The 27,408-nt window shown below is 55.6% G+C and overlaps 4 protein-coding genes across 19 annotated transcripts in view; 2 read left to right on the top strand and 2 right to left on the bottom strand.

Annotated features, from left to right (window-relative positions):
- The window catches only part of Plekhg5 (pleckstrin homology and RhoGEF domain containing G5), a 45,057-nt gene extending 33,067 nt beyond the window's left edge, over nucleotides 1–11,990 (top strand). For 5 of the 7 annotated variants that reach the window (XM_087906825.1, XM_087906823.1, XM_087906826.1 and 2 more), the window contains 19 exons: nucleotides 2,084–2,183; nucleotides 2,537–2,597; nucleotides 2,905–2,996; nucleotides 3,581–3,717; nucleotides 4,016–4,164; nucleotides 5,629–5,838; nucleotides 5,916–6,104; nucleotides 6,341–6,436; nucleotides 7,035–7,085; nucleotides 7,195–7,344; nucleotides 7,621–7,731; nucleotides 7,831–7,980; nucleotides 8,061–8,198; nucleotides 8,342–8,461; nucleotides 9,335–9,467; nucleotides 9,552–9,667; nucleotides 9,749–9,930; nucleotides 10,553–11,317; nucleotides 11,595–11,990. In XM_087906825.1, the coding sequence (XP_087762951.1) occupies nucleotides 2,084–2,183; nucleotides 2,537–2,597; nucleotides 2,905–2,996; nucleotides 3,581–3,717; nucleotides 4,016–4,164; nucleotides 5,629–5,838; nucleotides 5,916–6,104; nucleotides 6,341–6,436; nucleotides 7,035–7,085; nucleotides 7,195–7,344; nucleotides 7,621–7,731; nucleotides 7,831–7,980; nucleotides 8,061–8,198; nucleotides 8,342–8,461; nucleotides 9,335–9,467; nucleotides 9,552–9,667; nucleotides 9,749–9,930; nucleotides 10,553–11,317; nucleotides 11,595–11,604 (2,960 nt within the window). In that variant the 3' untranslated portion in view covers nucleotides 11,605–11,990. Of the gene's footprint in view, nucleotides 1–2,083; nucleotides 2,184–2,536; nucleotides 2,598–2,904; nucleotides 2,997–3,580; nucleotides 3,718–4,015; nucleotides 4,165–5,628; nucleotides 5,839–5,915; nucleotides 6,105–6,340; nucleotides 6,437–7,034; nucleotides 7,086–7,194; nucleotides 7,345–7,620; nucleotides 7,732–7,830; nucleotides 7,981–8,060; nucleotides 8,199–8,341; nucleotides 8,462–9,334; nucleotides 9,468–9,551; nucleotides 9,668–9,748; nucleotides 9,931–10,552; nucleotides 11,322–11,594 lie in introns of those variants that run through there. The other 2 variants (XM_087906824.1, XM_087906822.1) reach the window with 1 other exon arrangement.
- A 155-nt stretch (nucleotides 11,991–12,145) lies between these two features.
- Nucleotides 12,146–17,111, top strand: Tnfrsf25 (TNF receptor superfamily member 25). 10 transcript variants are annotated; one of them, XM_048416005.3, is made up of 9 exons: nucleotides 12,146–12,727; nucleotides 13,181–13,307; nucleotides 13,500–13,634; nucleotides 13,943–14,095; nucleotides 15,039–15,098; nucleotides 15,357–15,452; nucleotides 15,680–15,717; nucleotides 16,148–16,331; nucleotides 16,508–17,111. In XM_048416005.3, exons 1-9 carry the CDS (start codon nucleotides 12,695–12,697, stop codon nucleotides 16,834–16,836), a joined length of 1,155 nt encoding a protein of 384 aa, XP_048271962.3. In that variant the 5' UTR covers nucleotides 12,146–12,694; the 3' UTR covers nucleotides 16,837–17,111. The 10 variants fall into 10 exon arrangements, with proteins under 10 accessions (XP_048271962.3, XP_048271945.3, XP_048271953.3 ...); XM_048415988.3 differs by having other exon boundaries at nucleotides 15,677–15,717; XM_048415996.3 differs by having other exon boundaries at nucleotides 15,354–15,452.
- Nucleotides 17,112–17,335: 224 nt separating this feature from the next.
- Espn (espin) overlaps nucleotides 17,336–27,408 on the bottom strand; it is a 32,062-nt gene continuing 21,989 nt past the window's right edge. The window contains 6 exon segments of the mRNA XM_085690146.2: nucleotides 17,336–18,275; nucleotides 20,196–20,207; nucleotides 20,295–20,374; nucleotides 24,879–25,160; nucleotides 25,236–25,381; nucleotides 26,430–26,456. Of these exon segments, the coding sequence (XP_085546272.2) occupies nucleotides 18,131–18,275; nucleotides 20,196–20,207; nucleotides 20,295–20,374; nucleotides 24,879–25,160; nucleotides 25,236–25,381; nucleotides 26,430–26,456 (692 nt within the window). The 3' untranslated portion in view covers nucleotides 17,336–18,130.
- LOC148121593 (espin-like protein) lies at nucleotides 20,381–24,872 on the bottom strand. The gene has a single exon (XM_087906827.1). It carries the CDS (start codon nucleotides 23,050–23,052, stop codon nucleotides 21,220–21,222), a length of 1,833 nt encoding a protein of 610 aa, XP_087762953.1. The 5' UTR covers nucleotides 23,053–24,872; the 3' UTR covers nucleotides 20,381–21,219.

Below are 27,408 nucleotides of genomic sequence, written 5' to 3'. Positions count from 1 at the left end.
GATAACAAAACTCTTAAATGTAAACAGAAGGATTAGCAGGAAAGGAACCCAGTCGCTTTTCTGTCTGAGAGATATCTGGAAGAGAAAATGGAATATGGGCGGAATTTTGCTGGGATCTGGTATGGGAGGAGATGGGAGGAATGGGCGGGGCTAGCCCAGTGCGCATAGGGGGTCCAAGGGTAGGAAGTTGCGGAGGAGGGGGCTGGAGGGAGGAAGGTAGGTAAGGGGACAGTTGATCTTGAACTAGTTTGGCTAGTGAGGGAGTAGGTAAGGGCAGGGTAGGAAAGGAATGTGGAGAATGTCGCTCCTCAGGAGTGGGGTGGGTAGTGAGGGTTCGAGGGAGTTGGGGAGGGGCCCGTGCCTCTGGCTGCATGGTCCAGCTGGAATGGTCAGGGTCCCAAGTCCCAGATGACTGGCGATTTGGAGGCTCTGCGAAGACACTGGCTACTGAGGGAGGGGTGAGAACGCAGAGCCCAGACCCAGGAGAGTTCCGTCCACTTGTCTCCACAGCAACAAAAGTTTTCTAAGTCCCGGGGAGGATGGTAAGCTCAAGGCTTCCCTCTGGTGGCCAATGCGTCCCATTGTCAAGATCGTATTGACGCCAAATCTTAGTGCATAGAGAAAGTAGCCATTCGGGACAGAGTGTATCAGACAGTCCCAATTTTTAAAGATTTTGTAAGAGGCATCCCAGGGGCAATAGCAGATCTGGCTTAGAATTGTAAGCGCCCATTTTAAAAGTCTGTGTCCAACTGTGTGCCTTAAGATTAATATAGTGGCCGGGCAGTGGTGGCGCACGCCTTTAATCCCAGCACTCAGGAGGCAGAGGCAGGTGGATCTCTGTGAGTTCAAGGCCAGCCTGGTCTACAAGGGCAGGACAGGCTCGAAAGCTACAGAGAAACCCTGTCTTGAAAAACTAAAAAGAAAAAAAAAAAGACTAATAGAGTGAGTCTGCCGAAATAGCTTTTAGGCCAGAACGGGGCTGTTAAATTGAATGCCAGGCGTCCCTAAAACAAACAAAATCCACCTCAGCTTTTGGTCTCAGCTTTCACTGCTTGGGTCAGGCTCTTGGCATGGCCCACGTCTTCCTCAAAAGCCGGATAATCGACAATTATCATTAATTGTCTGTTAAAAGTAAACATGAACAGGTTCCCCAAAACCCTATAGCATGGACAAAAAAAAAAGGGGACTCACCAAGACACAGCGCTGTAACCTGGCACAGAGAGCTGGGGGAAGAGGGGATGGACAAGGGTGCTTTCAACACATGGCTATGGGCCACGGGAAAGGTCGCCCCCACCCCCTCCCCATGGACCTCCAAGATGTTAGGAGCTTACTGCCAACACAAAATAATCCCAATCAAGCCAAATCAAACCAAACCAAATTAAAAGATAGCCAGGTTTAATTGTACTGAGCTCTCGGGTGGTCCTGAGGGGAACCAGAAAGCAGTGACCACTGGGGGAAAGAGGGAAAACTATGTGTTTATTTTTTGGGGGAACAGTCTTAAATAGCCTGGGGGAGTGGTTTTGACCTTTCCTGGGGAGGGGTCAAGGTTTGGCGGGCTACCTTGACCCTCCTCGGGGAGGGACCAAGGTTCTAGGGACACAAGGGAGGGGCCTCCAAAAATGGAGGCCGGAGACTGGGATTTACACTCACCTGCTGAATAGGGCCTGGCTCTGGAAGACACCCAGTCAGCTGGTAAGAGAGACAAAGGGACTCTCCACTCCCTCAGGGCTCCTGGGACTTCAGGTCTGGTTGTGGTAGGGGGGAGGGAGGCTTGGTCCCTGTCTGAGACAGCCACCAAGGCATGGCTTTCTTACCCACATGCTGTAGCAAGGAGCAAGGTAACTGAGTCATCAGGTGGGTTTGTATTTGGAGCGGGGCATCACTAGTATATCATCCAAAGGCCTGTGGTCCTTCGGGGTCTGGGGAAATAGATAATAACGAACATCCCATTCTTGGCAGAACTGAAGGGCCTGAGCCACTGGAGAGCTCCAGGCTCTGCCTTTGGAAGAGGCCGATTTTAGGGTTAAGGATGGACCATAGAGGGAGTGGGTCAGGTTATAACCCCTGCTCCCTTCCTTCAAAGGCTCTGTCCTGGCCCGGAATGTCTCCACCCGGTCCTGTCCCCCACGCACTAGCCCTGCTGCAGATCTGGAGGAAGAGGAAGACTATGTGGACGGAAGAGGGTAGGTGTGGTCTGTGAACAGAGCTCCCACCATAGGAGTGAGACCAGGGACCACACACTTCAGTGTCCTTCTCCAGAGACAAGTGGTTGGTCCCTCTGCACCCCTGCCTTGCTTTGATTTCTAGAGGAAACGGCCCTTGCTCAGGCCAACACGTCTGGCTGGCTCATCCTAAAAAAAAAAATTAGCCATTGTGTGTAATTCCCTTGTTGGCCACCAGAGGGCAGACAGTCCCAAACAGGCAGCCGGGTAGAATGCATCCAAATTAACTTCCAAGTGATCAAGGGTAGGAGATTCCCACTTACATCCCACACTGGGAAGGACTCACCTGCACCTCAACATCTGCCTCCCTACAGGGACCGGAAGAGCACCGGCCTAAAGATCTCCAAGAAGAAAGCAAGAAGGAGGCACACGGATGTAAGGAGCCAGGAGGGCTGACTGCCCATGTTCCCAGAAAGCCCCCTTCTCTTCCAGGCCTTTCCTTTCCCTGAGTTTGGTCTCCCTGCTGGGAACTCCAGCCAGGGATGGGGTCTAGATGAGCTCAGAGCTGCCTGCATATCCCAAATATGGAGCGGCGGGCAGGAACTCCTTGGGCAAGTCGGACTCTGGGAGTCTCTCAGGAGTAGGACTGGGGAGTCCCTGTTGGGATTTATCTGGACCACAGGGTGTGTCAGGTAAGCAGTGGGGTGCCAGTGGGGATGCTAACAGATACCTGTACCCTCAGGACCCAAGCAAGGAGTGTTTCACTTTGAAATTTGACCTCAACGTGGACATTGAAACAGAAATTGTGCCAGCCATGAAGAAGAAGTCTCTGGGGTAGGGCCTGAGGAGGAAGTGGGGGTCAGACAGATGGAGTTCCTTTGTCAGGGCTCCCGGTCTCTACATTGGTCGCGCGTGTGTGCGTGCGTGCGTGCGTGCGTGTGTGTGTGCAAGCATATGTGTGCAAGCATCTACCTGCATTTCTCTGTGAGTCTATGTGTGTCTGTGTGCTCCCATGTATGTGCACACCTTTCCTGTGGGCAGGCCCATGTGAATGTGACACGGTCACGAGGCTCACCTGTGCACTCTAATCCTGACTGTACATGTGTGCCCGAGAGGACCTGTAAGGCCCTGGTGCCCGAGAGGGACTTATAAGTCCCTGGGGGCGGGTGTGTGTACCTGCGTGTGTACCTGAGAGGGACCTGTGAGTCCCTGGGTACGGGTGTCTGTACCTGCGTGTGTGTGCCCGAGAGGGACCTGTGAGTCCCTGGGTACGGTGTCTGTACCTGCGTGTTAGATGTTGTGCCTGCTGCTTTTTGTTTGTTTGTTTTTGTTGGGGAAGTGGCTGGAACTGTGTCTGTGGATGGGCTGGGGAGTCACATGATCACCCCCTTAAAGCATACATTTCTTCCTGGGGGCAGGGAGGTGCTCCAGCCTGTGTTTGAAAGGAAAGGCATCGCACTGGGTAAAGTGGACATCTACCTGGACCAGTCCAACACACCTCTGTCCCTCACATTTGAGGCCTACAGGTTTGGAGGACACTACCTGAGGGTCAAAGGTGAGCAGAGCAGCAGGCTCCATGGGCCAACTAGCTGGGTGGGGTGGCTGGGGCTTGTTGGGGCCTCCAGGCTGTGGAGTCTTTCCTGGGCTCAGGTTCCCATTGGCCATGCTCCTGAACAGACTCATTAACATACAGGTGTCTTTGCTGGGCGCCTGTAGCTGGTGTTGGCAGGGTGGGGCTTCCAGGGAGGGTAGTGAGGCCTAGATATGAGTGCTCAGGGGACCGGGGACTAAGGCCACTGTGTCTCCTGTGCTTGGGCACTGAGGGCATCTTGTGCTTCCACATGCCATGCTAGCCAAGCCGGGAGATGAAGGCAAAGTGGAACAGGGAGTGAAGGACTCCAAGTCCCTCAGTCTGCCCATCCTGAGGCCCGCTGGGGCTGGGCCCCCTGTATCAGAGCGTGTGGACCCTCAGAGCCGCCGAGAGAACAGTCTGGACATCTTGGTGAGCAGGAGGGCCTGTCGGGATGGATGCAGGGCAGGAAACCTCCTAAGGAAGAGTCATGTTGGACTCTCCTCGGCATCACTCTTGGGGTCTTACTTCTGCAAGGTGTGGTTGGCTGTGAGGACAGGGGTCTCTCTCTCTCTCTATGTAACTGGTCTAGATGGTGGGTTGTCTCTGTTCTAGTGCCTGGGGAGTCAAAGGACGTGGGGTATATTATCTGTGGGGCAGGAGGAATGAGGTTTCCCAACAGCATGTTTGTGTTGGAAAGTCAGAATATATTACCCACTGAGTATGAATGTTTTGTGGGTCTTGTCCCTTTTCTTTTCTGTTATTCTATCTATCTTTCTATCTATCTATCTATCTATCATCTATCTATCATTTATCTATCTATTTTTGAGACAGGGTCTCACTGTGTATCCTTGCCTGTCCCTGGAGGCTGACTTCAAACTCACAGAGGTCACATTGGCTCTGCCTCCCAAGAGATTAAAGGCATTTAAAGGCATGCACCATCACTCCTGACTTCTCTCTCTCTCTCTCTCTCTCTCTCTCTCTCTCTCTTTCTCTCTCTCTCCAAGACAGGGTTTCTCTGTGTAGTTTGGAGTCTGTCCTGGTGCTCACTCCATAGGCCAGGCTGGCCTCAAACTCACAGAGATCTCCCTGCCTCTGCCTCCCAAGTGCTGGGATTAAAGGTGTGCGCCACCACTGCCCGGTGAGCATTTAAATTTTTTAGGATTTTTTTTTTTAAGATTTATTTATTTATTTATTTTGTTTACAATATTCTGTCTACATGTATGCCTGCAGGCCAGAAGAGGGCACCAGATCTCATTACAGATGGTTGTGAGCCACAATATGGTTGCTGGGAATTGAACTCAGGACCTCTGGAAGAGCAATCAGTGCTCTTAACCTCTGAACCATCTCTCCAGCCCCCATTTTTTTGGATTTTTTACTTTATGTGTATGAGGGCTTTTCTTGCATGTATGTATGTGTGCCACATACATTCAGCATCCTTGGAGGCTGTAACAGAGCACCAGATTCCCAGGAACTGTTATTACAGATAGTTGCGAGATACTGTGTAGGTGACTGGAACCAAACCCAGGCCCTCCACAAGAGCAGCCAGTGTTCTTTGTTCTTGCTCTTAACTGCTGAACCATCTCTTCAGCCCCAATGAAACCTTTTGAAGCTCTGCTTGTGGAGGCTTCTGTGTGTGTGTGTGTGTGTGTGTGTGTGTGTGTGTGTGTGTGTGTAACCCTGAGTTCCTACCTGTTCCCTGCTTATGGCTGGGTGGCCTGGGGCAGTAGTTGAGATGATGAACCTGTGTCTGGACATCTGCTCTCAGGGGAGGTGGTACCCTGGGTCAAGGATGCAGAGACACTTCTGCCTGCGTGGTTGATCTGTGTCCTGGAAGCCCTGGTGTGGAGCTGTGGGGCCGGTGGGAGCTGCGCTTGACCATTCCTCCCTGGCCAGGCCCCTGGCCGCCGTCGCAAGAACATGTCTGAGTTCCTGGGGGAGACCAGCATCCCGGGGCAGGAGCCCTCCAGGCCTTCCAGCTGTTCTCTGCCTCTTGGCAGCAGTGGGGGCACCAGCAGTGGGAGCAGCGAGAGCTGGAAGAACCGGGCAGCCAGTCGCTTCAGCGGTTTCTTCGGCTCCAGCCCCAGCACCAGTGCCTTTGGGCGGGTATGTGGCGCCACGGGGCTCAGGGCAGAGCAGCTAGCCGACCCTGACCCTGACCGTGGTCCTGGGTCTCCTTCCAGGAAGTGGACAAGATGGAACAGCTGGAGGGCAAGCTCCATGCCTACAGCCTCTTCGGGCTACCCCGGATGCCCAGGAGGCTGCGTTTTGACCATGACTCCTGGGAGGAGGATGAAGATGAGGATGAGGATGAAGATAACTCAAGCCTGAGGCTGGAGGACAGCTGGAGGGAGCTCATTGATGGGCATGAGGTGGGTGTAGCTGGGGAAAGTGGACTGCTTGGCTGTGTAGTGGTGGAGGAGGCCCACTATAGTGGAGTTATCTTGGGTATCTTGACAGTCGCAATCCAGATGATGGGATGCCTCGCCTTCCAGATCTCTGTGTTCCTGTCAAGAAAATGAGGACATTGCGTGCAGGGCTGCTCACCCTCGTGACTGTCCCCACACACCCTAGGCTACCAGCTAACCTGTCCCGCCCCTCCCTCTAGAAGCTGACCCGGCGCCAGTGCCACCAACAGGAAGCAGTGTGGGAACTCTTACACACAGAAGTCTCCTACATCCGCAAGCTGCGTGTGATCACCAACGTGAGTGTGAGACCCGGGTGCAGAGGCCAACTGAGTGTTCCCTCTGCTAAGCAGGGCGGTTACCTGACGGTAGTTGAAAGCAGGGAAATCAAAGGGCTCCAGGCTGCATCCTGGGTGTGGATTCCTGAGGTGTCCTGAGAATTCCTGAGGGGGGCCGGGGCCGGGCCGGGACATCAGGCTTGTAGGCCAGGTGAAGCTGACTTATCCTAGTGAGGCCAGAGTTGTTCAACGGCTGTTTCTGAACACCTCTGTCTGTCAAGTTACCAGGAACAGAGAGAGTGGATAGACAGACACTTAGGGGATTTAAACGGGAGGGCAAGCACCTGGAGGGAGGAGGAACCAGGGCAGAGGTGACCCAGAACCTTCCAACTTTGCTGAGAAACCATTCTCCCCAGCTCTCCTCCTGGTAGGAACCGCCAGGATGACCCCCAGTTGAACCATGCTTGGGTTGGCGCTTCTGGGTCTGGCCGTCCAAACACCCTCTTTCTCTCTGGCTGCTTCAGGGCCTTAGGGGGAAGGGGCAATTAAGAGTTTGGGTAGGGCCTCAGGGTTGGGAACCCCACCCCCACCCTTGCTGCAGCGTCCTCTCCCCCTACAGCTGTTCCTGTGCTGTCTTCTTAACCTGCAAGAGTCGGGGCTCCTGTGTGAGGTGCGGCCTGGCCTGGAGCGGCGTCGGGGGAGGGGCGGCGTCGGGGCGGGGTTAGCAGGGAGGAGTGGGTGGGACGGGGCGGAGCCGACCCGCGCCTGTGTTCGCCCAGGTGGAGGTTGAACGCTTGTTCAGCAACATCCCTGAGATTGTGCGGCTGCACCGCAGGCTGTGGGGCAGCGTGATGGTGCCGGTGCTGGAGAAGGCGCGGCGCACGCGGGCGCTGTTGCAGCCTGGGGACTTTCTCAAAGGCTTCAAGATGGTATGGGCAGGGACACTGAAAACCCCGCAGGGCTAGATCCTGTCTGCCCGTCCATTTCCTCTAGTTCCTACTAACCCTAATCCCAGGTTAACTCTGTGGTCAAGAAAGGAAGTAGTGCGTGTTGGTGACCTGGGTTTGAGTCCTTGCCACCTGACTATGGGTGGTATCTTTGAGACCTAGTTTCCTGACCTAGAAACCCCTCCGGGGTGGTGTGGGAAGCCCCTGGAGCCCCTGAAATCCTGAGGTAACAGGTGCTGTGGTTCTGCCCCGGACCAGTTCGGCTCGCTCTTCAAGCCATACATCCAATACTGTATGGAGGAGGAGGGCTGCATGGAATACATGCGTGGCCTACTGCGTGACAACGACCTGTTCCGCGCCTATGTCACGGTGAGGGTCTGGAGCTCTGGGTGCAGGACCTTGGGCACAGCTGGGTAGGCGGGGCCTGAGGGGGCGAGGTTAAGCCTGAGCTCCGCCCCCACTCTACAGTGGGCTGAGAAGCACCAGCAGTGTCAGAGGCTGAAACTGAGTGACATGCTGGCCAAGCCCCACCAGCGGCTCACCAAATATCCACTGCTGCTCAAGTCAGTGCTGAGGAAGACGGATGAGCCCCGTGCCAAGGAAGCGGTGATCACCATGGTAACTCGAATTGTGAGCATACGGCCGTCCTAGGCTGTCTCTCCCAGATCCTGGCCCTAAACTCCGTCGTCTGTCTGCAGATCAGCTCTGTGGAATGCTTCATCCACCACGTGAATGCATGCATGCGGCAGCGACAGGAGCGCCAGCGGCTGGCAGGGGTGGTGAGCCGGATTGATGCTTACGAGGTGGTGGAGGGCAGCAATGACGAGGTGGATAAGGTGAGCACCGAGTCTCTAGCTAGTAGCCCTCTGGAAGCACCCGATTGTCGGGGGGGAGGTGGTTGCTCTGCAGATCTCCTTTGGGGGCCTCTCAGATTTAACCCTGACCTCCCTGACATCTGCACTCCCCCCCACACCTAAAGCTCTTGAAGGAATTTTTACATCTGGACCTGACCGCACCCATGCCTGGCGCCTCCCCTGAAGCGATTCGGCAGCTGCTGCTGGAGGGGAGCTTGAGGATGAAGGAGGGAAGAGACAGCAAGGTGACCCTAGGAGCACCCACACCTGAACCCTTTCCCACCCACTCTTGCTTTGTGGGTACCGTCCTTCCCAAGGCTCTCCCTTGGGCCTGAGTCGGTGGCTCACAGCTGCCTGGTTAATTATATGATAGCTGTCCTAGTCTGCCTCTGGTTGATGGGGTACAACACCATGGTCAGGAGCAGTTTGGGTAGGAAAACATTTCTTTGGCTTACACTTCCATGTCACAGGCCATCCTTGAGGGGAGTCAGGGCAGGAAGTGAAGCAGAGGTCATGCTGGAAGGATGGATGCCTTCTAGCTTGCTCAGTTTGCTTTCTTATACAGTCCAGGGCCACCTGCCCAGAGATGGCACTGCCTACGGTGGGCTGGGCTGGGCTGGGCTGGGCTGGGCTGGGCTGGGCCCGGCCCTCCCACACCCCTCCCACCATACCCCCTTCACACCCCTCCCACCATACCCCCTTCACACCCCTCCCACCATACCCCCTTCACACCCCTCCCACCACACCCCTCCCACACCAAACATTAATTAAGAAAATGCCCCACAGATTTGTCTTTTGGCTGATTTGATGGAAGTATTTGTCTCAGTTGAGGGTCCTTCTTCCTAGGTGACCCTAGCTCGTGTCAGACTGACAAAGAAACTAACCAGGGTCATGGTGTTGAGCGCACGCCTTTAATCCCAGCACTCTGGGAGGCAGAGGCAGGTGGATCTCTGTGAGTTCAAGGCCAGCCTGCTCTATAGAGCAAGTCCCAGGACAACCAGGACTACATACAGAAACCCTGTCTTGAAAACCAGCAACAAAAAATGAACAACAGCAGAGGTTTTCAGTGAGCTCAGGATCCTGTTCGTGACCCCACAGCTCTTGCTTCCCTGCCACAGATGGATGTGTACTGCTTCCTGTTCACTGATCTGCTCTTGGTGACCAAGGCCGTGAAGAAAGCCGAGAGAACCAAGGTCATTAGACCACCACTGCTGGTGGACAAGATTATGTGCCGGGAGCTTCGGGACCCTGGTGAGGAGTTCTGGCCCCCTGTTTCTGGTCAAGGGGCTGCCACAGACAAGGGCTCTGATACTAACCTGGTCCTTCCATGACCAGGCTCCTTCCTCCTCATCTACCTGAATGAATTCCACAGTGCTGTGGGGGCCTACACATTCCAGGCCAGCAGCCAGGCTTCGTGCCGAAGCTGGGTGGACACTATTTACAATGCCCAGGTGAGAACAGAATGACGGGTGCAGGGAACTGGGGTCTGCTGCTCACAGCTCATCCAATGTCTGTGCCCACTCACCCTGCAGAACCAGCTGCAGCAGCTGCGTGCCCAGCTGCGTGCCCAGGAGGAGCATCCAGGCAGCCAGCCCCTGCAGAGCCTGGAAGAGGAGGAGGATGAACAGGAAGAGGAGGGAGAGAGCAGCGCTTCAGCCGCCAGCTCCCCCACCATCCTGCGAAAGAGCAGCAACAGCCTCAACTCTCAGCACTGGTACGTTTACCCAAGACTACCCGGTAAACGCGAACCTCGTGTTTATAATCCCAGCATTTGAGAGCTGAGGCAGGAGGATTACCTTAAGTTTATGGCAGCCTGGACAACAGAGTGAGACCTTGTCTCAAGAAAGAAAGAAAAAAGAGGAAAAGAAGAAGAAAAGAAAGAGACAGGTCGACATACAATCTACCCACCAAGCTAAGGTACATGACTCTAATCCCAGCACTTGAGAGGTGGAGGCAGGAGGATTGCCAGACGTTTGAAGCCAGCCTGGTCTTTGTAGCGAGTTCTAGGGCTCTACAGCCAGACCAGGTCACACACACACACACACACACGCACACACGCACACACACACACTAAAGAGCATTCAGTAGGGTCCATCAGGATAAGTGATCCCAGCCAGCCCAGGACGCAGGGATTGCCCTCTGAATAGTGTCATGCTATGAACCCAGGGGGACTGTTAGAGCACAGCTCTGTCTGCTACCAGAGTAGCAGGTGCCATTGCAGGTGCTGCTGGTGACGGCAGGACCAGAAGCCCTGACCTCAGAGCCCCTGGTTCTCTAGGCTGCTTCAGGTTTTTTAGGGGTCTTCTGGCTGGCTGACTCTCCTTCTGCCCCTACAGTGCCTCAGATGGCTCCACGGAGACCCTGGCCATGGTTGTGGTAGAGCCTGGGGAGACACTGTCTTCTCCGGAGTTTGACCGTGGTCCCTTCAGCTCCCAGTCGGATGGGACTTCCCTTAGCACCACGGCTTCATCCATCACTCCCACTAACGAACTGCTGCCCCTGGGCCCGGTGGACGGCCGCTCTTGTTCCATGGACTCTGCCTATGGCACTCTGTCCCCCACTTCTCTGCAAGACTTTGTGGCTCCGCCCCCTGTGGTAGAGCCAGTGCCTGTGCCCCAGCCCCCGGAGTTACCGCAGACCCCCTCACCCTGCCTCCGCCGCCGTACTCCGGTCCAGCTGATCCCTCGTCTGCCCCGCCTGCTCAAGTCCAAATCTGAGGCTAGTCTCTTACAGCTCCTCTCGGGAACTGCCACCCGTGTAGTGCCCCCAGCTCCCAGCCGCAGCCTGTCAGAACTGAGCCTGGTCACCACGGCCCCTGGGGTTAAGACTCGGAGCTCCCTTCAGGAAGGTGAACCTGGTTGGAACTGCCCAGGGGCATGTGGCCCTGGCCGTGGCTCCGAGTTGTCAGAACCTGAGAACAGAGCCAGCCACTTGACCAGGGGACCTACAGATTGTGCCAGGAGAGACATGCCTTCAGGGGTTGCTCCCAGGATGCAGCCTGAGCCTCCCCCAGGAATCTCCGCTCAGCACAGAAAGCTGACCCTGGCCCAGCTCTATCGGATCAGGACCACCCTGCTGCTTAACTCCACGCTCACTGCCTCGTGAGTGGCCCGGCTGGGGGAGGACCGGATGACTCAGTGTGATGGCGTGGGTAGGATTGAGTCTTGGGAGTGGGTAGGGATGTAGCCATAACTGTGAGCATCAGCATTTGGGGATGGAGTGTGAAAAGGAGCTTCAGACTTGCCCCGGTGCCCATAGGGGCTATCTGTAGAAGGCAGCAGGGAAGGGGTCAAAGGACCATGGTGGAGAGGAGGGTTAACTAAAGCCATCTCGTGAATGGTATCAACCAAGGATGGACTTTCTCCCCGCCCCTTACAGGGAGGTGTGAGCGGAAGGAGACCCCAAGGGTGCCACTGACTAAGGGACAGCAGAGAACACGCCACCTGGGGGATATGGCACCCACTTCACGGCTGCCTCGTGTGCGCGTGTGCCAGGCAGGATGGCTGCCCATCACCCCATGGCCGATTTGCACTTTGCCGGACTGGATGGAATGGAGAAGGGCTCTCTCTGTCGAGTTCCACGCCTTGCCCAGGCAGCCCCTTTTCCTCTGCTCTTGACATGTCTGGTCCTAACCCTCTGGGGTTGCTCCCAAGCAACCCTCCCCACCACCCTCATTTGGTTGAACTCATGCTGGCCTCTGAGGCTCGGGCTGGACTCTGTCAAGCTGCGTATTTATTGAATTTGGCTCTTTTATAAAGACTTGTATATACTTCCCGGGAGAGAGTCCTGTGGTTCTGGAACCCGGTCTGTTCCCTGCTCACATGCATTGAGCTGGCTGGGATGTGTGTAGTGGGACCCCTGTGGAAGATACTGTGGGCCAGCACCCCAACTTGTCTCCTGCCACAACCAGGAGGTCACCATTAAATCGGAACCCCCAGGAAATGCTTCTTATCCCTGCCCTTGCTGAACCCTTCTAGACTCTTCTAGATTCTAGAGGGTATTGCTTAGAACTCAGGACTCCATCCCTCCCAGATTCCACACCCAGCTGTTCCGGGAGATGTAGGTTTCTCTCCGACCTAAGTTTCCCCAACCCCATCCCGAGTACTCAAGGCTGAGAGAAAAGACACTTGCCCTGGACCCACCTCTAAGAAATTTTTCCCAGGACTGGAGCTAGCCCAAGGATGGGGTCAGGATGCAACTCTGTCCTATGGTCTTAGTCAAAGCCTGGGTCAGCTTCCAGTACCTAAAGTGCACCACGTCGGGAAGGTCTCCTTCTGGTAGAGAGTCACGCCCCCTTAGCTGCGGAAGAACCGCAGACCCCACCCTGGCCATCCCCTTGAGGCGGGCTTTTCTGGATGGCGCGGGCGGGCGGGCGGGCAGGCCTGGGCTAGGAACTCGGGCTGGGCTAGTGGGGAAGCCCCGGGCTGCGGGACCGGGACCAGAGTAGCACTCAAAGGTCCCAGGCGGTACAGACCGCCATGGAGCCACTGCCACGGGGATACATGAAGGAGGTGAGTGGGATCGAGGGAGGCCTGGAAACAGCCTTGTCCTGCAGCCCAGGAGCTAAGTGTCTGTGAAGCATGGTGGCGGGGGTGCCCTACACTCCGACCTCCCTGAGGGCTGGGTTGCCTCCACCCACCAACCTAGTTAGGTTCGGGCGCGCCCTTCCGCTGAGAGGAAGCACACGCTCCGGGTTAAAGAGGGGTCTGGGGGCCTCCATATCGCGGAAGGCATGGAGGGGGGCAGGGTGGCCCGGTGTCGATGATTGTAGGGGAAGTGGGTGAAGGGCTGACAAGGGATTGTGCTGTGTAAGCTGGGTCTGTAGACCGATAAGGAAACTGGCCCCGCTCCCCCTCCCATGGGCGCCCCATTCTGCCCAGAAGCCTGAGAAAGCAGATGCTAAGGCTCTGGAATGGAGGAGGAGCCTGGGAGCCACCCAGGGGTCAGCAGCGCATGTTCCCCAGGCTCTCTTGCTGCTACTGCTGCTGCTGCCCGCGGGCCAGGGCCAGGGCAGCCCTCCTGGCCCGTGTGAGTGTGCCAGTGACTCACAGAAGAGGTATGGCCGGTTTTGTTGCAGGGGCTGCCCAAAAGGTAGGTGGCTGGAAGGGAAAAGAGGGCAAAGCAGGGAAAAGGAGGGTGGGGGAGGGTAAGACAGGCTGGGGATGGGGTCCAGGGAGGCTGGGGTGGCAACCACAGGTGGGAGGCAGGTAGAGAGCCAGAGAGATGGGGACCAGTGGGGACAGGTAAGATGCTTTGACTCTGACACTTGCCTGGGTTCCACAGGACACTACATGAAGGCCCGCTGCACGGAGCCCTGTGGCAACTCCACCTGCCTTCCCTGTCCTCAGGGCACCTTCTTAACCTGGGGAAACCACTTTAAGACTGACTGTACCCGCTGCCAAGCCTGCGATGAAGGGGGTGAGGGGCCTGCCCAGGGCTTGGGGGGGGGCGGGCTCTTGCGGACAGGCCATTCACAAAGCTGTCTTGGGCCCAGCCTGTGGGTGTGAGGCCCCTGAGTTCAGGTCACTTCGTGGCCACCGTGTATTCTGCTTCTAAATGCTCTTCTCCCTTCCCCTGTGGCCTTCCTGTTTTCTCATGCCTTGGCCTCTGGTCCACTATGAGCTGCCTACCTTCTCTACCTGTGAGGCTAGCTAGTACCTCCTTCTCTTTCTGAAGGTCAGTAGCCTGAACACACCCGTGTTCCCATATTCCTGCACCCCTGACAGCTTTTCAAGTGACCCTGGAGAACTGTTCAGCCGTGTCGGATACCCGCTGTGGCTGCCAGGCAGGCCGGCTTGTCTGCTCCACCGAGCCATGCAGGGAAAATTCGCCTTTGTCTTGCCTCTCCTGTTCAGATTGCACTGCTCCCCCAACTCTCGGTGAGTACCCCATTCTGGGCTGTCTGCCCTTAAGACCTTTTTTTTTTCTTTTTGGTTTTTCGAGACAGGGTTTCTCTGTGTAGCCCTGGTTGTCCTGGAATTCACTTTGTAGACCAGACTGGTCTTGAACTCACTGAAATCCACCTGCCTCTGCCTCTGCCTCCCGAGTGCTGGGATTCAAGGCATGCACCACCATCCCTCCAGCTCCTCTAAACCCTTTTCTTTCATCTCCCTCCTCTCCTGCCCTGAAACAAACCATCTCTTGGTCTGCAGGGCTCAATTAACATGGTAATGACTGCATGTCCTGCCCCAAGTAGGAGGCTGTACTGGGCCAGAAGGAAGGGAGGCTGGGAGAAGGATGGGGACTTCGGGGGCAGAAACTACTGGTTTAGAGATAGGTAAAGATGTAGCTTGGCTCGGCCATGGAAGTGGCATTTCAGACCACAGGATGGTAAAGGGCTGTGTAGATACATAATGGGGCATATTGTCACTTCTGTCACAGTGTCCCTTAGACCTTCCGCCCTCCTATTGGTTACAAGCTCCACGGCTGAGACTGGATTTGCTGCTCCAAGAAACAAATCTTGGCAAGCTGAGAAATCTCAAGTTTTCCCTCTGAGCATGGGGGTGCCGTTCCCAGAGCTGTAATAAGGGGAAGGCACCTTACTGGCTCAACCATTTGGTTATCTGCTACCTACCTCACAGACACTAATTCTAGGTGTGAGGACTACTCAGGAACTAAAAATGCAAACCTCCCATTCTTGTGGATCTAGCTAGACGCTCAAGAATGATGATTGATATTAGTGACCCAAGTGGCATTTCAGTGATGCTCAGGGAATGGACGATGGAATGAGGCTCACAGAATGGATAGCCCCACCTCCTAAATGATGGGGAAGGTACCAGGCAGTCCTGGGTAGCCTTCAGTCCTGCTCCACTCCCTTTGCAGGGGTTTTGGCAGAATCTGTCCTGACGCCTACACAACAGCCTGTGCCTGGAAGTGGAGTAGGTGGTAACTCTAGTGGGAAGGCTGGGGTGAAAGGGTCAGTGTGGGGAGGGGGTGGCTGCAGGCTGGGGTGGAGGGGTCAGTGTAGGGAGGGGGTGGCTGCAGGCTGGGATGGAGAGGTCAGTGTGGGGAGGGGGTGGCTGCAGGCTGGGGTGGAGGGGTCAGTGTGGGGAGGGGGTGGCTGCAGGCTGGGGTGGAGGGGTCGGTGTGGGGAGGGGCTAGCTGCTAGCTGGCACTCACCAGTTACTGTTTTTTCAGTAGTTTGGGTCCAGGTGCTTCTGGGGACCTCATTCCTGCTTGGGGCCACCCTGATCTGTTCATATTGCCGACGCCAGCCTTGCAAGCCTGTGGTTCCTGGTAAGTCCATACATGTACTGCACATATACGTTACCAGAGACATGGGGTAAAGTTAGGTAGGTACTCTAGAGCCCCTGGAACTCTGTGCAGAAGGGGAAACTGAGGGAAGGAGTATGAGGTGCAAAGGGACCCAAGATGCACTGGACTGGCACCTAAGTCCAGGGGCCTTGGCTGCTGCTGATATGTCTCTCTCTCTCTCTCTCTCTCTCTCTCTCTCTTATCAGCAGAAGACACAACGGAGATGGAGACCCTGACCTCACCACAGGTAGTTATCTCAGGACTGGGAAGCTTCTGGAACTAGGAGAGTTATAGTCCTCAGTGCTCTGCATGGTTGCTAGCACAGGTTAGACCTAACAGACAAGTGCTGTCATTTGTCAAAGAGCTGAGTTATCAGTGACAAGACCAGCCGCAGCACCGGCTCTCAAGTGACCGCCCTCTCGAGTCAGCAAGTGCCCCAGGCCTAACATTGAGAGGGATAAACAACTCCAAAGGATTGGGGGACAGACTTCAGGCAAACACAGTAGCCTTCTGCTGGGCCACAGGAGTGTGTGTGTGTATGTGTGTGTGCATGAATACCCAGAGCCTAGGGGAGGCAATTCTGCCTTCTGAACCAGGGAATGGCCACCTCTGGCAGAAACTAGCAAAGGGGCCTGTTTAGACACACATGGCTGATTTGGTGCCTCCCCCCACTCCAGACTACCCATCTATCAGCCTCAGACAGTGCCCACACCCTCCTGGCACCCCAAGGCAATACTGGAAAAGTCTGCACCACTGTCCAGTTGGTAGGCAACAGCTGGACCCCTGGTTTATCCCAGACTCAGGAGGTGGCCTGCAACCAGGTTCCACGGCCCTGGAATCAGTCGCCAAACAGAACTCTTGGTAAGTGATTGAAGTGGCTAAGGAAGAGGCCTGACTCCCTAGTCCCAAGTCCAAGGTGGGAGGGACATTGTTTCACAGCCGACTTCCTGTCCTCACTGGATGGTATCTGGCCTGCCCAAAGAAGTCCATTAGGCCTCCTGGTGGAAAGCAACTTCACTTCCCCGACCCCACCTCAGGCCTTCCTCTGGCACCTCCGCTCTCGCCAGCGCCCCCCGCAGGCTCGCCAGCCGCTATGCTCCAGCCTGGCCCGCAGCTCTATGATGTGATGGATGCGGTCCCAGCACGACGGTGGAAGGAGTTTGTACGCACACTGGGGCTGCGGGAGGCAGAAATTGAGGCTGTGGAGGTGGAGATCTGCCGCTTCCGAGACCAACAGTATGAGATGCTCAAGCGCTGGCGCCAGCAGCAACCTGCAGGCCTGGGTGCCATCTATGCGGCCTTGGAGCGCATGGGGTTGGAAGGCTGTGCCGAGGACCTGCGCAGCCGCTTGCAGCACGGCCCGTGATGTGAGGCCCACTAGTCACGTTGTCATTCTAGTGACCCTCGCAGGAGCCTTAAGTATTGTTACTTATGTGTGTAGACATTTAATGTCATTTACTACCCCCCAGCACGGTCCTGCGTAGCAGCACCGGCTGGCCTCGCCCCTGCTTACCTGCCCTATGGAGCTCCAGTTAAGGGAAGCGAAGCGTCTTGGAGAAATATCAAGAGGGGCCAAATGATCAGTTGCAGAACTGTTTATCAACCTGAGTTTGGAGTTGGTATTAAATATCTTAAATAGTTTCTTGGTGTTTCAGTGGGGCTGGGGCTGTTGAGTTTCCCTCTAGTTCCCTTTGTTTCCCTGGGCGTTGAGTTGGCTAGGGGTCCTGACGCCTTGAGAACTGGGGCGCGCAGTGGAAACCAGCGGCCTTCGTGGCTCCTACATCAACCCCTCATGTATACGCCACGACCCGGTGGCCCCAGGAGAAAGTCACTAAGCCGGCGAGTGAGAGTGAATTAGAGCCACATTTGGCGGATAGAGGTTTAATGGGGAAGGAAGGGGGTGGGGTATGGGGTCAGGAATAGTTGCGGCTCCAGGTGCAGGGTCCCTGACCCTCCACTTACACCATTGGGGCAGTGAAAGGGTCAGGGGAGCGCGAAGGTAGGTCCTGGCTGGGGACTGGGAGGGCTTAACTGGGGTAGGGGTTTAGATGGGGCCCCTTGGGAGCGGTGGCTCCGCCCCGACAGGCAAGTTTCATCGGTTCTGGTAAACAAATGACTGAGAGGAAACCCTCACCGGGGATGAGCAATGCAGCCTGGCCTTGGCTAGTGCAGATCTGGGTCGTGGAGGGAGGAAAACCCCTTCCCCGAGCTCGGGGTCTGCCTCCACCCAGGATGCGCTGGCAATATGGGTTCCGAGATGTGGGGGAGGGGGCTGCAGCCGGGTGTGCGCCTGGCAGGAAAAGTCACCACCCACGGGACTGGGGAGAGTTCAGCGCAAGGTAGACGAACATGCAAATATATTTAAGTGAGCATGCAAATAAGCAGCATCTTTTTTCTTTTCTTTCTTTCTTTTTTTCTTTTTGCGTCAACAGCTTGGGCACTTTTTCCAGGCGACAGCAGCAGTGCGCAAGCACTCCAGCAGCAGGGCTGGGGATGTGGGGCCAGGGAGGGGGAACAGGGAGGGTTCCGGCACCGAAGGGAAGGGCTGCAAGGCTCCCAGCCCTTTCGCACCAACCTGACAGGATGGGGCGGGGGCTGGGGGGCCGCTCCCCATCTCTCAGAACTTGTGAGGCTACACGCAAGAGGACGAGAGACTCTTATTACTTAGGGATCTCCCCCTTCTTCAAGATGACCTGTCGTTGCCAGGGTGCGAGCTTGGCCTCGTCGTAGCCCAGTGTCCGCAGCTTCTCAGACTGTTCTTTCGCCCTCTGTATTTCCTCCTGCTTTTGTCGCTCCTCCTCTTTTCTGTTTATGGGTGGCAAAACTCAGTAATGCCTGGGGCCAGATACTGGGGCTGGCCAGACACCAGGGTGGCAGGGAGGGAGCAAATGAGGGCAGGGCCATCTCTGCTTATGACCCTGGGGTTTTTATGGGGTCATATTGGTCATGAAGAGATGGGTAGGTGGAGGCTAAGGTTGGGGTAGTTTGTGGAGGCCTTGTTACCAGGAAGGGGTGCTGGGTCACACAGGGCTCAGGCAGGTGGCCCTGTGTGGGGATTGAATGTTTCAGAGTTCAAGGGATCAATGACAAGAGGCCTGTCATTGGAGACAGGACTTGAGTTGTTAGGGAACTGCCAATCTAAATTACCAGGGAATAGGGTTGAGATGTTGGGGATCTCATTACAGGGGAACAGGCCAGCCAGCTAGCTAGGGACAGGTTCTCAGAACACAAGCCTCCCCAGGTTAGACCTTTCCTAGAGCACGCACGCAGCTTTGAGCCCCTAACTCTAAAAAAGCATAAGGGTAGATTTGCTTTTTTGACAGGGTCACCACTAATCCTATTTAGTTATGGAGCAATTGAAATATTCAAATTGGCATACACATGGTATTTTCAAAACTAAGAGTTTTAAGAAAAACATCTTAAGAGTTGTGTGTGTGTGATGTATTTGGGGGAACCCCAAACCTGCTATGTTGACAATGTTACTCTGAACTTGTGATTCTCCTGCACGCTGGAATTACAGACCTGTGTTATCACTCCAGGGTTGTTTTTTTTTGTTTTTTTGTTGTTGTTGTTGTTATTTTGTTTTCAATTTTATTTAATTGAGTGTGAATGAGTATTTTGCCAGCATGTATGTCTGTGCACCACATGTGTGCCTGGTGCGGAAGGAGAGGCCATTGGATCCTCTAGAACTGGAGCTCCAGATGGTTGTGAGCTGCCTCGTGGGTCCTCTGGGAGAGCAGCCAGTGTTTTAACTCCTGAGCCGTCTCTCCAGCCCCATGCCTCCAGATTTATGCACCACCTGAAGACTAAACTCTGGGCTTCCTGCGCTCTGGACAAGCACTCTGCCACCTGAGCTACGCCTAGGAATCCTCAATAACCCTCACGCTGACTGCTGAAATAAGACTTTCATACATTAAATTAAAGCATTAAAATTAAGTTTACCTATATCTTTTAATTTTTTTTCTCAATGTAGCTACCACAAAATTTAAAATTACATATGTGGTATACTTCTAGCTGGCAGTACCAGGATAGATCCCTGGGTACAGAAATTAAGTTGAGGGGAATGTGAATGATCAAGTTTATTGATCCTGGGGTTAAAATAATTGTCTTTTGGGCTAGAGAGATGGCTTATCAATTAAGATCATGGACTATTCTTGCTGAGGACCCAAACTGGATCCCCAGCACTCATACTAGTGGCTCACAACCACTGTAACTGGAACTCCAAGGGATCTGACACCTCTGGCCTCCACAGACATCTGCATCCATGTGTGCCTACCCCCCCCCCACATAATTAAAACAGAAAAGCCAGCACTGTAGGATAGAAAGCCCAGCTTTTGTTTGCCTTTCCTTTTGAGACAAGGTCACCTGTGGGTCAATTTGGCCTTGAACTGACTGTGAAGCCAAGGATAACCTTGAACTCCTAATCCTGCCTCTACCTACCGAGTGGGATTCTAGGTATATGCTAACACACACAGTGCTAACACAGTTGGTGAAAAGCTAGGTTCGTGATAGGAGATGGGGGGGGTTGGGGTAATGGGATCCGAGCATGAGAGCTAGACTTTGAGCGGCAGGTGCTAAATAATTAAGGGTCTTATGTCACTAGTGGGCGCTTAAAGGTTATGATACAAGGATTGAAGTAATGGGCTGGATGAGGGAGCATAAGGGACAAGCCTCAGGGAGTGGTTGTAGAAAGAAGTGACAGGCTTGGGCCAGGACTGAACTTACCGCTTCTGCTCCCTGGAATGAGAAAGAGACAGCATTAGATGGCGTCCTAACCCCAGAGGTGGTGAAGACAGTGCCCAGCAGCCTCTTTCAGACACTCACCGCTCCTCTTCCAGCTTCTTCCGGAGGATGTCTCGCCTCCAGGCAGGCAGGCTGGCCAGCCGGGCCTCCTCCTCTTCCTCCTAAAACACACAACCACACAGCTTCAGGGACCAGCTTGAGATTTGCAGGCCAGGGGCATGCATTTCCAACCCAGGGGCAGCAGAATATATATGTGTTTATATAAAGACCTTTTTGGTGGCCTCCTATGGTGCAATCAGATAATGGTGGTTGGTGATAGCCTCCTCAAAAGGGGCCTTCTGCTCCCCAATGACCCAACTACTTTCCTAGAAGTGGAGCCAGATAGATCAGGGAAGGTAAAAGGGAAGAAGCAGAACAGTAGCTGGGTCCTGATTTCCTCCAAAGCAGGTGGCTACATGGCTCCAAGTCTGTCAGGAAGATAGAGACTTGTACCGCACACCAGGTCAGCTCAGGAAGACCCAGGCTGCTCCGGATCCTCTATGGAGGAATTCCTGGCCCATACTTGCTCTTTTCTTAATGGGACAGAAACTATTCCACTATGTGGGGCTATAGTGACATGGGGAGAGGGGCGCCAACACAGCCTATGACAGAGCGCTTTATTCCTTGATGTTACAGAATAGCAAGGGTCTGTACACATCACACACCACACAGAACACTGCACGGGTGGCCAAGGAGGTAGTAGCTGCGAATTCCGGTGAAAAACCAGAGGCAGAACCGCACTGCCCTCAGGGGACCCAGAGTTCCTTAACTTGTGCTTCCTGGCTTCATAGCAACGCCTGACTTGCCCTGTGACCAACCCATCTCATAAATGTCTTCACTTCCTCCCTCCAAGGGACCTCAAAGGTCCCAAAGAAGCAGGCTTTTAAAAATCTGGTTCTTTTCTCTGGTTCTGGCCTCTAGATGCCAGACAGGCATCCAGGTACAAAACTAAGCTGTGCATTTGCTCTCAGATGTCAAAGAGTTCTGCCTCCTTCTCCTTCCAAAAGGAGAAGCTCCGGTCAATATAGCGGCAGATGTCCTCGTTGCTGAATTCGCCCATGTCAGACACCAGCTCCAGGGGCTCTTCAGTTGGGGGTTCCGAACTAGGCAGGCCTGAGGTTGGGGGAGGTGCAGCGGGAGGTGGCTGTGGTGCAGGGGCTGGGGCCTCTGGCTGCTCCTGTGGCAGGTCCTGTGTTTGAGCAAGAGTGGATTCTTCAGAGGGCTCCTCCTCTCTCTTCTCTCTCTTCTCCTTGTCTTCCTCCTTTCTCTTCTCTTCCTCCAGTTTTTCCTCCTCTCCCACCTTCTCATTTTCCTCCTCTCCCCCCTTCTCTTTTTCCTCCTCTCCCTGCTCCTGTTTTTCCTCCTCCTCTTCCTCTTGGTCTTGTTCTTTCTCTCTCCCTTCTCCCTTCTCTTGGGCCTCTGCTGGAGCCGGCTCAGACTCGGGGCTGTCTCCGAAGAACTGGCGCCTGAGATCCTCAAAGCCATCGTCCCAGCCACGCGTTCCAGCCTCCACCTCCTCCAACACTGCTCGGTGGAACTGGCGGATAAGCTCCCACGGGTGGCTTCCCAGACGGTCGAACATCTCATAGCACAACAGGTGGCGGAATTTCCGTTCCTCGCGGCTCAGGCCCATCTCCAGCAGCTGAAAGTAGCCTAACATGAAGAGATCCAGGGTGAGACTGTCGTAGCTCCGCGTAGCGCCGCCGTCGAGTGGTGGCAGGAAGTGCTCGGGCCAGTACACACCGCGTGTCAGCTTCGAGCCGGGTGCCTGGCGCGCTGGTACCTGCCTTAGCAGACTTCTCCAGTGGCCCAGCAGTTTGCCCACCACCTGTCGCTGCTTGAGCAGCCGCAGCAGTCGCTCTTCAGGGTCACGGTCCAAGTCGTCACCAGCTGGTTGCTGCTGGGCAGTGTCGTCTGCCTCTGGGAGGGGACCGGCGCCAGAGGCCACCACCCGGGGCAGCAGTCTGCGCAGGCGCGCCTGAGCATGACGCCCAGGTCCTTGGAAGGTCCACTTGCGCCAGTGCTCCAGGAAGAGGTAGACGATGCGCTCCTTGCGCATGTCGATGTAGTCCTGGACGCCGGGCAGCTCGGTGGAGAGTGGCGACCTGCTAGCCAGCTGCTCGGGCTCCGGAAAAGCTTCCTCCCGGTGCCACGGCTCGGGTGGATCCAGGGTGTCCAGGGTCTCCTCTGCAGCCCACAGGCCATTGGCGACGACGGCTCTCGGCTCACTGGAACCGCTCGCCACGTAGTCCTCCTCGAGGATGGGTTCCCGGTCCGGGGTGCTGGCGGGCTGAGGGAGCTTGCGGCGGAGACTCGGGGTGGGCGCCACGCCCTGAGTGCGCAGTTCATACGCGGCGCGGAGGTGCTGTACCGAGACGCCACATTCGAGGATCTCCCGTGCCACAGCCTCCCGGCACCAGCTGAGTGAATGAGAGCGGCCCAAACAGAGAGGTCCAGGCCTCGAGGGTGCGTCTGGCAGCGGTGCCAGCGGTTGGCCAGTGTCTGCAGTCAGCAGTTCTGCCAGGTGTGCGGGCCGGCCGCCCAGCGCGGCCAGTAGCGTGGCCATACTCTTGAGCAGCGTGGAGATCTTGCTGCACCAGGCCGGCAGGTTGGGTGCGTGGCCGTGCATTCGGCGTGGGTCTACGGTAAAACGCGGCGCCGACAGAGCGGCCGAGATCGGTAGCAGCTGCTCCAACTCCAGCTCTAGCTGCTCTAGGCGCGCCTCGAGCTTGTTTGCCTTGTGCAACACCTGCAGGTTCTCAATTTGTTGTTCGATGCGGAGGATGTCTGCCTCGGTCATGAGCTCGCCAAAGGGCCCTAGGATGGCGTTGTGCTCGCGGGAGTACCTCCAGCCTTCCGGGGGATAACAGCAGGAGCTAGCGGCGGTCAGCTAAGGCGGGGAAGACAAGAGAGGGGAGGGGGCGCGTCTCCCTCTAGCCCAGCTCCCGCAGCAGAGCAGGCGACCTTTTGCAAGTCCTGGGTGGTGTAATGGCTCCGCTGGGCTGCGTTTGCAGGGACCGGCCGCCTGCCTGGCGGGGAGATTGTATTGCAGTAAGGCTTCGGCTCCCAGCTCAGAGCACTGTTCCCTTTGGTTGCTGGTAGAGGGCATTGGCTGGGGCTGCGGCGCTGCCTGAGGCAGGAAAGGCAGGCTGGCAAACTGGGTCTCCATGCCTGGCTTAGTCGCTCATTACACCACCGGAAGAACATGCGAAAGGCATTGAAGCAGAGAAGCACAGCGGCCCTCCCCTGCCCGATCCACAGCTCTTTCCAAGCCAGATCCCAAAGTTCCTCTCTTGTCACCAGATCACAGACCCTTTCTCAGGCTTCCTGTGGTCCAAGTCCATCTTGTCCCTTGTCCCAGCGGTCAGGTCAATGTTTCATATGCCCCTCCTACTCCACTCCTCCATACTTTTTCTCCATACTCCACTTTTCAAGACAGGGTTTCTCTGTAGCTTTGGAGTCTGTCCTGGAACTAGCTCTTGTAGACCAGGCTGGCCTCGAACTTACAGAGATCCACCTGCTTCTGCCTCCCAAGTGCTGGGATTAAAGGCGTAAGACACCACCGCCTTGCTCCGTAATCCACTCTTAAGTTACAGACTCCTACCCCATAAAATGTACGGGACCCAGCTCCACTTCTAGGGCCAGATCCATCTAGATCCAGTACTGTCCACCTCCCACACAAGTAAGCTGAGCCCTCAGGCTTCGGATGCTGGGGGTGGGGTGGGGTGGGAGGTGGGACTAGTCTTTTCCAGGCAATCAGCTGAAACTTTGTATCCTGACTCCCACCAAACATCCAAGACACAGCCTCTTCCAGACTTGCCCACTCTGCTTGCCTTCCTCTGCTCGCCACTCTTCCTAATCAACTCTTATGTGCCTCCGGCTCCCACCTCACATTGGGCTAATACATCACCCCTCAGCCCACAGCTGGCCACCAGCTGAGTGGCACCTCAGTCTCCAGTGCTCCTGACCACTCAGTGTATTATAAAGCTTAGTTGTTTGTTACTCCAAACTGTCGCTCTCACATCATCATCTCTTAGGGACACTTATCTGCTTGTTCACACACACACACACACACACACACACACACACACACACAGCTTCCACAGCCACTTAGATAGCAGGCTTTGGTATCTTCACTGTGAGCCCTCAGAAGACACAATAGTGTGTACAGTATCTAGGTGGCGCTCAGGGAACCCTGGTTGGGTGAGTGAATGGTGACCGGCAGCTAGTGATGACCAAATCATCGTACAGATACAGGGAATGACGCTGAGCAAGACTCAGCGGCAGTGGCTGGAGGGTGACAGTGCCAGGACAGAGTTCAGGTCACACTCAGTGTGGTTCACCCAGGAGCTTGTTAGAAATGCAGAATCTCAACCCTTGTCCCCAAAGCAGAATAAGCTCTTGAATAAGGTCCCAAGTGACTTGAAGGCACACTAGAGTTTGGTAAACATTGACGGCGGCTCACTTCAAGGGACAGCGAACCGTGGGGAGACAGAGACCGGCTATGTGTAGGATATTCTATATTCCTGCTTCTCTCCAAGGGCTTTGCTGGAGGCTGAAGGGTCAGAACAGGCTGTGGGCTTAGTGCTGACCCCAGGGCTTTCTAGGAAGCCATACCCCACCCACCTTCCTCCTCTGCTCCTCCTCCTCCTGCATCTTCTGCTGCAGCTTCCGGACCATCACCTGGCGCTTCCACTCTGGGATGGGCCGGCCCTGCTCATCCAGCGTAGGGATGAGGGCCTCCACATCCAGCTGTACTCCTGGTGCTGGGGTGGCAGGTGGTGCCGGCACAATGCTGCCATTGAGCAATGGCTGAGGCCCAGAGGCCGGTGGGGTGGGGCTCCGGGCTCGAGATGGCGCAGGTGACACCAAGGGCTGTGGCGATGGCTGAGGTGACGGTGACTCAGGCTGCCGGGAGAAGCAGTAGGGCTGAGCACCCAGCAGGCACTGGGAGCCCGGGCGGGGCACCCGTCTAGTGCCTACCTGGGAGGCTGGTTGCCCACTGCCTGAAAACACAGTGGTCAGCCCCTTGCTCTGTGGCGTTGGCTTCAGGCTCTTGCCTGCTTTTATCTCAGCCAGCAGCTCTGAGTTATCACCCGTTGGGGACATCATGTTGAAAGATTTGGTACCTGCCCAAAGAGAAGAGGTGATTGGTTGGGGGTAGGTAGCGTTCCCATCTCCATCCTGCCCCCACCCACCCCAGAACCCCTTTCCAAGCCAGATGGGTAGGGCCCACCTTTGGGCCAAGAGGCAGCTCTCCAGCTCCGGGATACCTCAGATAGCTTTCAGGACACCCAAAGGTGGGCCATCAGGTCCCAATCCACGGTGATCCCACCAGGTCTTACTCACTGGGCTTTTGGCCCCCACCTGGAGGCCCCTGGGAATTCATGGTGGCTCCTGGGCCAGCCCTGGGCACTCGAGCGGATCTCTGCCCACCATCGACTGCCCAGCTCCAATGCACTACCCTGCTAGCCACCCAACCTTTGTCCCAGGTTTCCTGGCTCAGCCCCCACTAGGGCGGAGTTTCCCTATGGCCCTCTCCCTTCATCAGCAAAGCCCAGTGACCCTTGGACTGAGCAGACTGGAGCCTCCGTGGCTATAAGACTCAGGACCCTGGAGTGCCACCCAGGTGGACCTTCCCTGGCCCCACACCCACAGACAGACAGCAGACACAATGACGGCAAGCGGAGCATACATTTATGGCAAAGCATTGCATGACCCCGGGGGACCGTAGAAGGAGGAGCTTGCTGAGGACATGGGAGAGGGCATGCAGGAAGAAGGGCCAGGCCAAAGGCATGCAAATACCTGGACTGAGTTTGCATTTCCAGCAGGGCTGGCGGAGGTGAATGAGTACTTGGGGAGAGCGGTCTTTGGTGCCCCAGATGGGGGCAGAAACAGAGTGATACTAAAGGCCCTTGGATGCTGGGGCTGATAATCCCCACCCCAATGAGAAGGAAGGCATGCCGCTGCCGGCTCATTTACTTAAGCAAAACTGCAAGCCAGGCATCGGATGCCGGGATGCCGTAGGTGTTCAGGGTAACAGGTCCTCTCACCTACTGGCCCCTAGCAAGCCCTTTCTTCAGTCCCGGGCCCTTTCTGCCTTATTTCTGGGCAAGCCACCTCCCCCACCCCACGCCTTAGCCTCAGCCTAAGCCGTGAGCCCGCGCAGCTACTCACTCTTCCTGTGTCTCAGGACTCTCACTTCTAGGAACCGAGAGGAGAGAATTGACAGCGAAGTTAGAGGAAGGGGGGCTGGGGTGAAACCCGGACAGCAAGAAGGCCAGGGAGGGCAGGAGGGGGAGAAGAGGGGAGGAGCTCCCCTGCCCTTGTGACCCTGGCTCAGGCCACTCTGGGGCCCCACAAGGGTGGTCCATCTTGGCATTGGGGCTGATTGGGACAGCCAGAGACTAGTATTTCCCTTTTGTCCCTAGTACAGACTGCAGAGGAAGGAGAGTTGGCTGGTGAGCTGGGGGATGGACTGAGAGACCCAGTCAGGTGTGCACACACTCTCAGGGGCTCCAGAGGAGCTGCTCTCCTAGTCCAGTCAGAAAAATGAAGCTTGGGCTGGAACCACCGAGTATGGTTTCTGTGCCCAGCCCTGCCTCACTAGGATGAGAAAACCAGAACCTTCCAGGATCCTTGGCAGAAGGAACGGGGTCCCGCCGTCCTGGTCCCTAGCTGAACTTCCAAACACCGGCCTCCAGCCAGTGGTCGAGCGTACGCCTAGCACGCTTGAGGGGCCCTGAGGAGTCCTCTATGAACACCATCACCGCGCACATACATACAAACCCCAAGGAAAGGGTTGCGATGGATTGCTGGGTTATTGTTTTTGTTCCCCTCGCCAGACACAGCTGATCAGTGAGTCCTGTAGCTGAGAAAAGCTCAAGCCTGTGCTTAGCTTGAGGGAACAAGAGTCAAAGGTTGGAGAGTGCGGGGACTGAAGATGTAGGTACAGGAAGAAGAGAGCTCGAGAAACACCGGCCACCAGAACCCGGAGGCTCTCCCTAGCCAAAAAGGAGAAGGAAGGCCCAGAGAGGGCAGGGGCCTCGCCAAAAGCCACACAAAGCCCAGCCCTGCGTAGGACCGAAGCAACTCAAAAGTTTCTTTCCTTTGTCATCAAAGGGTAGGGTCTGGAAAGAAGAACCGGGAAGGAGGA

The sequence above is a fragment of the Myodes glareolus genome, chromosome 6 (genome assembly GCF_982192425.1).
Source record: "Myodes glareolus chromosome 6, mMyoGla1.1, whole genome shotgun sequence".
Classification (NCBI taxonomy): Eukaryota; Metazoa; Chordata; class Mammalia; order Rodentia; family Cricetidae; genus Myodes; species Myodes glareolus.
This window is presented reverse-complemented; position numbering and strand designations above follow the sequence as displayed.

What these genes read in the sequence shown, in the direction of transcription:
- Tnfrsf25 (XM_048415955.3), top strand. Translation starts at nt 12,695, where the DNA reads ATGGAGCCACTGCCACGGGGATACATGAAGGAG. An exon ending in CACGGGGATACATGAAGGAG is followed by an intron (nt 12,728 to 13,180) that starts GTGAGTGGGATC and finishes CATGTTCCCCAG; the next exon opens with GCTCTCTTGCTGCTACTGCT. An exon ending in GCCTGGAAGTGGAGTAGGTG is followed by an intron (nt 15,102 to 15,353) that starts GTAACTCTAGTG and finishes CTGTTTTTTCAG; the next exon opens with TAGTTTGGGTCCAGGTGCTT.
- LOC148121593 (XM_087906827.1), bottom strand. Translation starts at nt 23,052, where the DNA reads ATGACCGAGGCAGACATCCTCCGCATCGAACAACAAATTGAGAACCTG.